General features: G+C 41.5%; 1 protein-coding gene across 5 annotated transcripts in view; it reads left to right on the top strand.

Moving 5' to 3' along the window:
- Window positions 1-14,589, top strand: part of SCUBE2 (signal peptide, CUB domain and EGF like domain containing 2) — a 63,897-nt gene that overhangs the window by 39,683 nt on the left and 9,625 nt on the right. For all 5 annotated transcript variants that reach the window (XM_048854873.2, XM_048854876.2, XM_075129402.1 and 2 more), the window contains 3 exons: window positions 9,367-9,537; window positions 12,194-12,361; window positions 13,981-14,142. In XM_048854873.2, coding sequence (XP_048710830.1) covers window positions 9,367-9,537; window positions 12,194-12,361; window positions 13,981-14,142 — 501 coding nt within the window. The remainder of the gene's footprint in view (window positions 1-9,366; window positions 9,538-12,193; window positions 12,362-13,980; window positions 14,143-14,589) is intronic.

Here is a 14,589-nt window from a genome sequence, read left to right as displayed (position 1 = left end):
AAAATGCTTGTCAAACTAAATTTGACTTTTTGTTAGTGTGTCTTCCAGCAGCAACCCTTTTTTGCTCTGGATGTGCAAACTCTGGAAAACTTGGAAGCATCTCTGAATTTCATATAATTAAGAAAATTTAATTAATGGTTAAACACCTTTATGCAAGGAGGCCGGGTCCAAGGGAGCTGAACATACACAGCACCCAAACTGCTCAGGAATGTCAGAAATGAGCTGGAAGTTTCATTTCATTCTTAGTAGCTTTGTAATAAGGCAGGGCAAAGCTTTGGATACTTCACTGAGTGTGGATATTGAAAAGTTTTCAAGTCTTTCTAGTGGAGAAAGGAGGGAAAGTCCCTTCAAGCCTTCTGGAGTTTGTGGTGCAGCAGAGAGTTGGGGAGGGCATGGGACCTGGAGATGGTTGTTCCCTTCTTCATGTTCCATGCTTGGAGTGAGCGGTTTATGGACATATCTCATATGGACAAATGATTTAAGGGAAGGCAAAAACTGGCTAAAGATTCCCAATCTGTGAGGTGTTACCAGATAATTACCCTCATCATACCATTTACCAGCCAATCATATGTTTTCTCTCCTCATACCCATTTCACAGATCTCTATTGATATCATATATGATATTTATATGCAACATCCTTCATTCTGCTATATGAACTCCTTTCATACACCAACTCTGAAATGCAGCCACTTTTGCCCGTTGACTGCGGTTAAAGGCAGAAAAAGCAAAAATCATGGTGCTATAAACTATGGCGTTTTGGGTAATAGAGATAAAACATACTTAACTTGGGACAGTATGTCAGCTTCCAAGCTGCCTGAATTAATCTGACTGGAAAAAGATAATGGTGCTTAGCTAATATGTCGATGAACAAACTAGAAATATCATAGGGCAGATTGATTGCACACAAAAAATCAGAACTCATATGGCTAAACTATGTCCTGATTTTCTTGGCAACCATTTTCTGTCATCCAGATCTGTAGTGGCTTAGTTATAAATAGGAACTGGGACATGCAGAGCCATGTGAGAGGATGTGTGTAATTATTTTCCTGTAATTTGCAGAGACATTTCTTACTCATTAAAACTCAGGAAGCTTTCCTTCCATTTCTGTGCTAAAAAAGGAGGCTTCTGCAGAGTGGTAAGAAAGATTGTTCTGGCCATGGCTAGCCTCTGTCACATTAACTAAAACAGAGGATGGCCCTGTGAGCACAAACATCAAGAGGAGGAACTCAGATAAGCTGTTCAGTGGTACTGGGAACTGAATTGGTGCTCCATTTTCTCCAGTTACATCGCAAACAAAATACTCAGAGATCTTTGGGCTCCATTCTTTCTGTGCCTCTGCCCTGGGAATCTTTTCAGGGTACTGCATTGTGATCTATTTTCAAATTCATCTGTTTTGTCTCTTTAAAACACAGTTTTCTGAATCTTTCATAAGTTTAGCAGTGGATGAGTTTAGTTCATTAGTTCTGTCCTCCATAGTGCTGATCCTCTGCCCATCTGCAGTCAGTCCGCCCTTAGTCTCTGCCTGTTACGTCAGAGAGGAACCTAAATGATCAATCTTTGCATTTACTTTATATTCCATGTACAAGCTGGCTTGCAAAATGTCTGCATTGGGGGCCTGATCCTGCCTCACTGAAGTCAATGGAAGCTTCCGTGTGGGAAGGATAGGCCCTAAAGGGACAGGGCTAGAATCCTCACTAAGGACTATGGCACCATTTTTGGCTGCGCACTCTAAAAATGGCACTGGGACTACTGCTACCTCTCACCACCAGCCAGAAGGAACAAAGCTAAGGAGTGGCTGAAAAAAACAGTAAGAAGAAAGAATTTGGAGTACTGCAGAGAGCAAGACGGGAGTATTAGGGGGAAAAAGTAGTTCAGGGATGTAGGTAGGTATGAGATTAAGTAGTATGTTGTTTGTTTTGCGGTAGTTCCCGAAGGTCCCAAGCTACTGTGCTAGGCACCATAAAGACACATGGAAAAGGAGGCACTTCGAACGCGAGGATGACTATGTAGCAAGAGATAGCAAGTCAGTGAACGGATTCAAGGACATAACAGGAGTAGGAGATAACTTTGGCAACAGGATTTTGAATAGACTGGTTCGAAGAGAAGGGAGCGGCAGAGGGACAGGAGCAGGTAGACGCTTGGCACGGATGGGGCTTTGTGGTGCGGATATTGAGTGAAGGGCAGATTGCGGTTCAGAAATTTCAAATATCCTATTTAGAACAAAATAAATGTCTGGAATCTTAGGAGACTGCCTCTGAATAAAATTCACCTCAGTGCACACAGCCTGCTTAACAGAGTCACAGGGCCTTGTGCTGGCCCTCAATACTTGGATGTATTTATCACCTCTGAGTAGTGTCCAGACTATAAAAGGTGTCCGTTAAGTGGAAGGTAAAGGTGCAGCCTGTGCTGTAACAACTATTGTATTGGGTGCTCCAGTTAAAACTCTGGATTCTCTCATGTAGCTTAACCAGGAGTTGGTTTTGTAGACAGGAGAACTTTATTTAACTTAGTCTCTAAGGTGCCAGAAGTACTCCTGTTCTTTTTGCGAATACAGACTAACACGGCTGCTACTCTGAAAGCTGCTACAGTGTAGACTGGCCCTTACCTTCCATTTAGCAGCAATTCCTGCAATCTGGACATTATTCACATTCCCAGCCTTTTCCTTTCAGTTTTTTCCCTTCTGTTATAGCCTCTTCTGACTTATTTTTCTTTCTCCCTCAGTCTCAATTTTTCCTTTTCATTATTTTCCTCTTTTATATGCACTAATTTCTTTAGAATTAGTTTTTATTCCTTTATTCTGATTTCCCCCTCCAAATTCAATATTTGTTCTCTTTTTCCATAAATGACTCAATCCCTTCTTCACACAGTTGCTATTTTATCTCTTTTCCACTCTTATTTTCCTTGGTTTTCTTCCCTAACGTCTCATCTTCCTCAGGATTTTATTGTTTTTATTTATTTGATTACTTCCTTTTCCACGTTGCCTTGTTATTCTTAATTTTTTATCTCCTTTCTCCAGGCGTTGCCCTTATTTCTGTTTTAAATGTCTCCCCATCATTCTTTCCCTAAGCTTTTCTTCCCCCTTCACACTTTTTTGCTGGTGTTTAGAGTGGGGGTTAGAGAGTGGGTTGCTTTCTCCTCTGCAATCCCAGATGATTTCCCCCACCCCCTTCTCTTTGATTGTTAGGCAGAAGCTGAAACCTTGCAATGAGCAGGGAGGGATTCTGGAAGCTAACGCTTTAGCTTTATTTCAGATAGATAGATTGGTTGGACAAATATTATGTACAACAAGATAATAAGAGCAGCAATGAAAAAGACATGGCAGAGATTCTACCTACTCCCACACAATTGAATTCAGTTACATAGGCCCTGATTCAGCAAAGTACTTAAATATATGCTGATCTTCTACCATGAGCAGTCCCACAGAAGTTAAAGGCTGAATTAGGGCTATAATCTCTACATACCTGTAACAATCTCTTATTTAGTTGGTCTCCTTTTCAGTGATGGTTTTATTAGATAATATATATTGTTGAAGGGGGTTCCAGTGAAAACTCTTCTGTTATGTTCAGCATTTGATGTCAGGAACCATTTTTTGAAGAAAACATTTTTTTCCTCACCCTTCCTCTTTTAAGCTCCCAAGGTCCAAATTGGAGCACAATATGACATAAAATTCCTAGACTCGGAACACGACAGGCTATAGTAGAAAATCTGTTACTAGTGCAGTTTACCTTTCCTAAAGCTGGATGTTTGCATGTACATTCATGGTACATAGTTGTTGATGCTAAAAGCAAGGCCATCACTAGTTCAGGAGCATGGAATCTTCCATCTAAAGGCTGTCCGTTCAAATCCAGTTCAGGTTGACTGAAAGTTGATCTTTCTGTTCAACAGCTGATGGCTGTTTTGAGGTCTCGGTGCAGTTGAATTTCGTGGTCTTAGCCTGATGGTTCCATTTGTAGATATTGTTAAAGTGTGCTCTGTTAAAGAGATATCTAGACAGTTGTTAGAAAGAATTCAGTCTACTGGCACATAAGAATATGCAGCATTGAGTTAGTAGATTCAATAAAACTGTTGCCTTGCACTGCACATGGCTCCCAGTTTGCAGCTCTGAGAATGTAGCTCCTAAAACTTACCACAAAAAAAAATCCCCATAATTTCCCCTTTATTAGCAATCTTAGGACTTGAACAGGCATGGAGACTGAACTGCTTTCTTGCTCCTAGAGATGATCCTCCCCCACATCAGGCTTACGTCATTGTGCTGAAAGGGATGCGGGTTTGAAAGCTGTAACTTCAAGATGGGGTCATTCAGGGAAACTGGAAATGCCAAATGATCCTTGAGGAGATGGCGATTCATCATCCTGGAAGGTTTTTTGATGGCTTTATCTGCATGTCGAATATACGTCAGGGTGCCTGGTTACAGCAAGACTCTCCACTAATGTGGTTACAAACATTGGTTCTGTAGTGCAGACTGGACTTTCACCATGTTTCACTAAAGCCTTACTCTGACCAAGATCAAATGTCTAAACATTGACAGTTTCTTATCAGTGCCTAATTTACTTGGAATATTTGTATCGGAGAAGAGGGGGAGCAGTGGCTGACAACATCCATCAAGGGCCTCCTCTCCTACTGGGACATTTCCCAATGAGAGAGGGGAAGCCAACTCTTAACACTTTTTCCATTGCTTTGACAACTGTGCTGCTGATGTATTTTGGCTACATCATTCCAGTAGAGCTGCCTCCTTTGCGTCCAGTGAACATTCTGTGTTGGATGTATGGTAGGTGCGGCACCCTGAACAGCCCAAGTGATGTGCGCAAGGCAAAGGTGACACAGCAGCTGGCACTGTTCCTTGAATTTCCCATAATGCATCAAGAGTGTCAGCATGCTCTGCTGCCTTGTAATAACACAATGAAAGAGCATTCCATCTGGGGGTATGTGTGTGTCAAAATTAACAGCAGTCTCTTTAGTGGTCAGTAGGTGTGAATAGCTCTGGTATATTAGGGCCTGATTTGGGGAGGTGCTGAGCACCTCATCTTCTATGGAAGTTCATAACGTTGGTTGCTCAACACCATGCAGGTTTGTCTACACTACGGGGTTAAGTCGAACTAAGTTATGCAACTCCAGCTACGTGAATAATGTAGCTGGAGTCGACGTAGCTTAGGTCAACTTATTGCAGTGTCTACACTGCACTGGGTCAACGGGAAAAACTCTCCCGTCAACTTACCTTACGCTTCTCGTTCCGGTGGAGTACCGGAGTCGATGGGAGAGCGATTGCGGTCCACCTAAGACCCGCTAAATTGAACCCCCCGTTGGATTGATCACTGCAGCGTCGATCCACAGTAAGTGTAGACATGCCCTTAGTTTTGAGAGCGAATCCAAAGCAATAAGAAATCACCATTGAAAACACAGCGGATTCCCATTGTTTGCATGTTCTATGACACTGGGATTCTAAAAGACAAAGTATGAAAAATATGTTTAAAGAGAAACACAAAAGGCCTGTCTGCCTTTTCACTTGCAATTAGTAAATGTATTTTCACACAGCTAAAATCCAACACATTACATTTTTTTTCACTTTTAGAGAGCTGACAGGCAATAAATTCTCAAAGGAGAGAGGAAAGTGCAGTTCATACTGCTAACCTGCTTGCTTTCATGATAATAGACATAAATCCCTAAGACACATCATCTCTCCATGTGACCGAAGTCTGTGAACTGTTAAAAACAATAACTTCAAGGATGCTGCTTAGGCATCAATTTGCATCAGTTATTTGTGATTTTCCTTATAAGTCAAGGCATGAATCTTAGGAAAATGGTTAGATGCTAGATCATGACCTCTTTTATGAAGTTCACTTTAGTCACTGAAATACCAAAGTATTTGTCAATAGAGTCAAATGCTCAAAGAGTAAAATGTTGAAAAGAGTGGAAGAGTCTTTAAATGTCTTTGTAGCTAGTAATCCTGGCTCCCTGTGGGGGCTCCCCCCCTTTTTTTCCATCCAAAAAGCTTTCACATATATTTTTTTAAAAACAGCTGCTTGAGATTCAAGAATGGGATTTTAATGGGCATTGAAGACAAACAAAGACAGCAGCTACAAAAATGAAGTCTACTGGAGGCAATTGCTCCTTTTGTTCATTTGAAGAAAAACAAGCAGGTTGCTGGGGGGAGGGGAGGAAGCAAAGAAAGCCAGTGGAATTCTTGATTTTGCCTTGTTTGCAAATCTTTAGACCTTGTTTTAAACCGGGTATTTCCCATATGTCATGGGACACCTTCCATTTTGTGGTTTTGTGAGATGAGAATCAAATTTTTAGCTTTATTTAAACAAACATTGGCACAAAAGAATTTGCGTTTAACATTTTTCTTAGGTTTCCTGCTTAGAGGATTAGTTGTGTCATTCTTACTACACAAATAGTGCCACTGATTTCTCTGGGTGATTTCTGTAGTCAGGTACAACTTGCCATGAGAAAGGAATGTATAATTGAGCCTAAAGAAAGATCTGTGTCCCTTGGATAACAAATCTTTTTGTTTAGCTACATACTCAGTTTGTTAGGCAGCAGATAAGTGACCCACATTTAGATCATCTGTAAATAGGAGATGGGGATGAATATGGGCTATGTCCTCTTAATGATCCATCGTGAATATCTGTGAGATTAAATAGTCTGATACATTGTACCATTTATGCACATAGAGTTATTTGGAATAAATACCCTATGTGTACTCGAGAGGGCTGGGGAACTCTTGCCTTCTAAGCAAGGAGGCATAAATCTTTGGAACCTGTTGGTGCTTCTTTAATTCTAATATTTAGATTTAATAATTAGCAGCTGTCAGATTAATGAATAGCTAAAGATGCATGAAAATGTAATTTTCTGATCATTGCTGTCATAGACAAGCAGGAGCTGTTTCAATCTTGCATCGTACGGCATGTCTCAGAGGAGACAGTGGATAGAAATACAGAGATGAATTTTTCTACAGACATTGTGAAAAGCTTTTTAATACTTGATTTTCCCAAGCTGCGCTTTTTGGGTATGTTTTTACCATTATTGAAACTAACTCCAAGAGGTGCTGAGCACTTTCAGTTCCTAGAGTGTAGTGGATCCTCAGCACCCCTCAGCATCAAGCGCTTTGTTAGCACAAAGGGGTTTGTTAGGTAACCAGCTGTTTCTAGTAACATCAGATATGAATAAGTGTGGAATGCTTGTCCCCTGAGTAAATGGACTTTGCACAGGGCCCGGTTCAGGAGGTGTTGAAGGCAAGATGTGGGTGGCTGTGTAGTTGGGCTTGTCTGTTATTACATTGATAGGTGCCAATATAAAAACATAACCAGCTAAACAGCCACTACCACAGACTACAGGTTGTGAGCCCCCCAAAATGAGGTTATAAGCAGATTTAGGCAGCTTGCAGTTGCAGTGGCAATGCCCCGGCACTCCTAGATGTGTCTACAACCTCCCTTCACGTGGCACTCTGCTCCCTGGTGGGCAGGAGTTGTGGAATCCCCTAGTACAACCCTATACTTCCTGGGCCTGTGCGTAGCAGATCTACAGTGATACTGCTGAGCTTCAGGCCTATGTGGCCCCTCTGTGGCTGGAAGGGTTTCACCCCCACGCCGTTTAATTGATGAAAAACTAAGGGCTGATGGAGAGTTGAATGATGAGGTTTGTGGCTTGTTTTGTGAAATCTTTATCTCCCCTCCAAAAAGGGCTGAACATTTAATGTTTTATCTCCATCATACTTACCAAAACAACCCCCAGAATGATAAAATTATGGAGTGGGCAAGGGTTATGCACATAGGTGCAAGGCTGATTTGGGGATGCCATTTTGAAATTAATGCCCCCAACAGCAATGAGTGCCCAGGAAATTACTTCACAGCCTAGATGGTGGGGGGCTAAACTTTGCTCTTGGTTACACACCTGCAGTGAGATTGCAGGGATGTGACCAAAGTAGATTTTGGCTCTTGGTGAGCTACTGCCTGTCCTGTTGTTATTTTAGGGGGAAGGAGTTGATGTTTACAATGTTCCCCTTCTCTTTATGACATATACAATTTAAAAAGCATGTTTGTTAGAGCTGATCATGAATTTTCTCTCAAAATGTTTATTGATGGAAAATGTAGTTTTAGCAAAATTGAAGTTTTTTCCCTGGGAAAAATGCTGACATTTTTTGATTTGCAGTTGGGATATTCAGAGCTAAATATTTTGTTTTGGGTTGGGTCAAGCTGAAATGAAAGAATCTGATTTGTTGAACTGAATCAAAACATTTCATTTTGGGTCAGTTTGACATTAATCTGAGTCTCGCGCGCTTCTGTGGTTCTAGTTTGGGTGCCTTGTGCCCCCATTTTTTCTGTGGGGCAGATTCCCTGCCTGGACTACATCTCTTCTGACTCACCACAGTCTCCCCTCTGGTTGAGTCAACATGGTGCCTCATGGAAGTTACATGGTGATGCTGCACCATGGGAGATGTAGTCTGGTGAGCCTAGCCCATAGAGGACAATAGCGACCTCATGAGGCACTTGAATTACACCTCCCATAAGGCACGGCAGCTTTGGGGGGGGGGCACAGTTTAACGTAGAACTGAGTTGAAATTAAGCTTTCTGATTCAGTTCAACAAACAGAAATAAACTATTTAAATTTGTACTTCCTCCATTGTCAGCCCTTTGAAGCCTCTCCCCTGGTTTTAAACTGGCTCATGACCTTCTTCCTGATCCAGCACCATTTCTGACAATGGTATCCTTTGGGAGTTTTTTTGCTGGCTTTGTAAGAGGAGACTTAGTGCACTTTGAGGGCCAGATGTACCCTTTCGCTAATGGTGGTTGCAGATAGGTACCCTCACTAGCTTTAGTATGCCAGCTGAGGTAAGATCTCAGGGTGTGTCACAGTGGAACACACACAGCTCCGTGCAGCCACCAATGAGAATTGAGTGAGTTGCCAGGGCCAACTGCGTGCAAACCACCCCCCATGGTTGTGGCCGTCGGCCGTGCAGAGGTACTTCCTGTTGAACTCACCTTGTGCACCCCAGCGGGCACCGTCAGACATGGCATATTGGACTAGATGGACCATGAGTCTGACCCAGTAGGGCAATTCCTATGTTTCAATGTCCCATATCTGTTCTGAAAATCAAAATAGTCTATACAGTCTGATGTGGTCTCTGTCGGTATGCACTATAGTAGAACCATTGGTTTTCTCTTTGTAGGGAACATTTCACTCTGTGCAAAATTCTAGAACATTCCCACCCCTTGCATTTTCGTGGTTCTATTCTAGTGGGTTTGCCTTAGAGGTACAAGGCGTCAATCTGCAAGTCATTCAGCAACCTGGTACCTGCCAATTTAACTTACTGGCTTTGAAGAACATAAATTGAATTTTGGTCACCAGATGTTTTTTCATGTTGTTAGCTAACTGCAGTGTCGGAACATACTATGATGGGGAACAAGAACTCTGTGTTTTATGCCCTAATGGAACATACCAAGATGAGGAAGGACAAATAACTTGTGAACCTTGCCCAAGTCCTCAGAACCTGGGAAACCAAAAATTAACTGGAGCTCGGGATATATCCAAATGTGGAGGTAAGGTTCTTACACCCTACAGAGCTAGAAAAGGCACAGAAATGATGCCGTCACTCCTTACTTCACTCACCTTGAAAGTACCGTGTGTGCTATATAAGATCACCCAGCACTCAAAGGCCCCGGCAGTACCTGAGAACAACGGGGAAAGTTAAAAATGGAGTGGCAGCTGTGACTCAGAATTTCACTGCTTTTTGTATGTGATTCCAAAATATTGAATTCAAATCAGTTTCCTCCACAGTGGGTTTTACAGCACGTAACTACAGATGAAAGTGATTTGTGAAGACAAGTAATGTGCAAATGGCAAAGCTGCTGAGAAAAAGAGATCCAGTGGAGTAGATTTCATTCAGATATATTGTGTGTTCACATAGCTTCTGCCCTTGGATGAGTGCATAAGGCTTCCACTGAGCTCCTTGTGCATATCTAAAGACTGTGTTGGGCTGTTACTTTGTTCAGGGGGTGTATAATGTGAAGCTAGAGATCTAAGAAAAGTCTGGGGGGAAAAGTCGCACCTGATTTAAAAAATAAAATCTAAACCAGTAAAATAACTTCAGCAAAAAAGAAACAGTAAAGGAGAAGCACTTAGGAGGAAAGATGTTCTCACAGTTAGGTCATAGAACTGAGATACAGGAGATCGGGTTCTGTTCCAGATGTCTCTGCCACAGACTTCCTGTGTGATCTTGGCAAGTGACTTAGTCTGACTTTCAAAAGTGGTCATTGATTCTGGGTGCCTAAGTTGGCTACCTGCTTTTCAAAATTAACCTTACTATCCTTAACCTCTTCTGTACCTCATTTTTCTTGTCACTAAAATGAAAGTAGTTTGTGGGGGTTTTTTTAACCTCTTAGGGATGTTCTGAGGCTTAGTTCATTAATATTTGTGGGGCTCACAGACACTACAGAGATGTGTGTGCCATAGAAATACCTATAAAATAAAGAGGGACTTGAAAAGAGCCACGAGCAAATGAATGAGTATCCACAAAGTGCAGAAGGTTGGATAAAAGTGTTTTGTGTTGGAGAAATTAGAGTCAAGAATTAGGATGATATTTTTCTTCATTCAGTTTCAGTATAATGAGCCAGATAACATCACTTTATCTGCTGCCTATAATACACGAAGGAGAAGCTCATTATTAAACTGAATTTGTTAGCCATAAACAAAATTCTTCATCATTGATCATGACCAGTAGTTAATGTCCTTTTTGTTTTTTAGTCAAATATTTTGAAACGAAGCCAAGGCCAATTTAACTCCTTAACAAAACAGCCATTCACGGAATGATTTATTGGAGCTATAAACTAAAACTAACAACCGGTTTATTATCGCAACAGCTCTTTAAAAGGGCAAAATTTCTCAGCATGGCTGAACAACTGCAGCACGATTCTGTGTCATCCAGAGCAGTGTAATTACTTACCACTGTCATTGAAATCAATTGCTTGCTACAAGTTTTGAAGACAGATTTTATTTCAGAGATTTCCATAAAGGATCCACAGGGTCGATAGAGAATCAGTTCCGTGAGGTAAATCCTACCTTCATACCATAGCAGAGGAAAGCAATTCAGAGTGGAGACAATATCAAAGACCCAGAGTCTGAGGGCAAGAGTATTTTGAGTCACGGACTGTGGTGCAGTATGTGTTTGTATGGAGTTTAGCACAACCCCTGATCTGGATTGGGGTTTCAGGGTGATACAGTAATAAAGTGTTTGTTTAATTACTGATTATTAATAATAATCATTGTATAGAATAAAAATAAATTGTTAATTCTACAAAATCTGGGTTTCTGCTACTTATAGTTTCAGTGCTAGGTTAGTTCAGCTGCCTGTTTTATAGACTCTGAGCTCATTAACAAAATGGCAGGAGAGTCTACATAATCTGCAGCTATATGACTTAAAAATGCTATTAGTGGGCTAGCCCCATTGAGACTCTTCTATAATGAAATGTGAAACTCCTCACACCAGGTTCACTGAAGAGTTCACCAATGTTTGTGAACCAGTCAGTGTTCATTTTGATGTTACAATAGGCAACTTCTATAGGGCAGGTGCTGGCTCTTGCTTCCATTTAAATGAGAAAAGCCACAGGCAGCAGGGGAGCAGTGCTGTACTTTAATTGCAGCTACTGGGCCCTAATTCTCGCTCCCTAAAATCTGTGGAGTTCCAGCTCAGCAAGCCTCTCCCCCGTATAGCAGTGGATCAGAGTGGGACTTTGTTTTGGAGTACCTCCTGTGAGTTGTACCGGCAGCCTCCCTTGCTTGATTACTTGTGTCACATGCCCAGAGAGTTGTGTGTAGTGCAGGCAATCAGGGCTGAAAGAAAATGGGTGCAAAATAACACTGCATTTTTCATGCTTTCATTTGTGTCCATTTTGGAGACAAAAGGAAAAAGGGCTGGAATGTTGTCCTACAATTTTGAAGCAACATGTAGCAAAAATAGAACCAATTTTATTCCAAACATCATTGTATTAAAGCCTGTAAATGATTCCAGCCACGTACTTATTAAGATCTTATTTCAACCCATGTTTTGTTGCATAAAATTGGTTTCAGACTTTCATACTCCATACTTATGACCAAATGATTTGCACCAGCTGAGGAGCAGGTGCGTAATATTCTTTCAGCCATGAGACAGCTTCCATAAAGTTCAGGTTTATGCTAATGTGTATTTATGTTCTCTAGGTCAGTGCTCACGGGGTGAATATTCCTCTGATGGCTTCAAGCCCTGTCTGCCTTGTCCCTTTGGAACATACCAACCTGAAGCTGGCCGGACAGCCTGCTTTCCATGTGGAGGAGGCCTGACAACAAAATACAGCGGTGCATCAATGTTTCAGGACTGCGAGACGAAAGGTAAGATCAAGAAGAGATACAATGAACTGCAGTGCTTTGAGAGACCAACACTGTCCCTGTTGTTATGAATGCTAAAGTTTAAAAGGGCAAAATATGTCCCCTTTTTAAAGCTATCGTTTCCCAGCATTCTCACACTTGAGTGTCATGCCCCTGGCTCAAGTCATGTGGGAGCTCTCTTACATCTCAAGTTTTTTTGGCATTTTGGGACTACCAGATGGTCTGGCAGATATCTTGAACCTGGTCAATGATTTGTCATGACGATCTGTGAAGACAGATAGAAAAGAACATAGGAAAAACCAGGTATTAATCTCAAGGACAAAGGAGAGCTGACTGTCTCTGAGTGATGGCTGGCAGCAAGATGGTCCCCTTAGTACCAGAATGGATGGATGCACAAGGGAGCCACACAATCATAACAACACCAACCCTTTGGGATCACAGAGGCCAAAGTACCCAAACTGGCTATAATGTTAATTATGTGCTGACTGGAAACCACAGAAGCAGCTAAAGGAATCCAGGGTCTGACTAAAGAGCAGTAGGTTCTGAGAGATGGATCCACAACAGTCAGAACCATTGACTAGCTCCTGCAGGAAGGGAGTCCTTTATGACCAGGCTGAAAATGGAATTAGCCAAGATGCTCTGGAGCATGATTAATGGGCATCATGTGGGTCAGAAGCCCCCCTGAAAACTTGAGTTAAGGGAGGTCCCACATAATTGGCACTTGAGCCCCAATGCCTGTGACCTACGATGAGAATCCTGTGGTGATGATATTTTAACCACAAAGGAGTTTCTTGTTAACATTTGCATTAAAAATCATAGGTTTAATGTAAGCAGCATTGTATTTTTTTTTTGCAAACAGTAATCAAAATTGGTTCTAATGGAGATGTATGGGATGTAAGTCCTGTGCAGGATTTTGCCCCATATCCTTACAAGTTCAGGAGTCATATGTAACCAGGGGGCAGGGGTTATAATGCATGATTCTAATATAGATTATTCTATCCCATAATAAGAGTGTTGTTATGGGAGTATAGCGTAATATGTGCATTAGTCATTGCATAAGACCTGCAAAAACAAGTGTACAAATCATGAAGGGCCAAATCCTCCTCCCCTTAATCATGGTGTGTAGTGCCCTACTAGACAATGAATTTCAGCAAGTCTGTTCAGGTAGTACTGTACTTCTCAGTATAAATAAGTGTGGCAGAATTGTTCCGTTGATATATGAATATACAGTTGATTTGCCATGTGTAAAACTATCAGGGTTGGACCATTTAATGAAATGTTCTTTTTTTCACTATCTGTTATTTACTTCCCCCCCACCCCCTCGCTCCTCACAGACAGACAGATACACATTCTTTCTCTTTCTTTCTGCTGTTTCTCACTTCTAGACAGGAACTAGCATGTGGCACTGTGAGCTATATTTGTGGTCTCACAAAAAGAGCTATGATATTCGAAATGCAGTAAGGAGCCTAGTACGCCTTCATTTTATTGCTGTAGCTCCACACAAGTATAACATTAGTTATTTACTTAGCTTATAATAAGTCCTATAAAAACATACATAAAGCTACTTTCTAGTGTCATAATCGCTTTTGGTAACTGTACTACATGTTTACAAACCCCTACAGTTCAATGTTCACCTGGTCATTTTTATAATACTACAACTCACCGATGTATTCGCTGCACAGTTGGGACCTACCAACCTGAGTTTGGTCAAAATTATTGTATTTCATGCCCTGGAAACACCACTACTGATTTTGATGGATCAACAAACATAACCCAGTGTAAAAGTAAGTATCACAAATGGATTTCTCAGCCAGTTAGAAATGAAACAGGTCAGAGTTATTAGCATCCAAAATGAGAGTTGTAGGGATCGAATTCAGATTTGGTGCAAGTGGGCATAACCACACGGAAGTCACAGGAGTTGCACCTGTTTACACCACAAGTGAGTTACGTCCCTAGAAGACTTATTGAGGCATCTAGCTCTGTGAATGAGGCTTGTAGTATTATTGTGCTAACAATCATTAATTTTGCCAGTCTGCACATGAGAAAGATCAACCCTGGGAGTGTTGGGCCGCACTTGGGTACTGCTGGTAGATCTTGGCTTTGCCATGTAATGCAAGAGATTTGGTTGGGTTCTTAGTCTCCTTTTCTCTCTCCCTGGGCTAGCAGGGGGAAGGAATGCGACTCAGGCAACTCACTCTGCTCTCTGGGCTTCTTAACAGTAACCTTTCCAG

This window comes from Caretta caretta, chromosome 6 (genome assembly GCF_965140235.1).
Source record: "Caretta caretta isolate rCarCar2 chromosome 6, rCarCar1.hap1, whole genome shotgun sequence".
Taxonomy (NCBI): domain Eukaryota; kingdom Metazoa; phylum Chordata; order Testudines; family Cheloniidae; genus Caretta; species Caretta caretta.
This window is presented reverse-complemented; position numbering and strand designations above follow the sequence as displayed.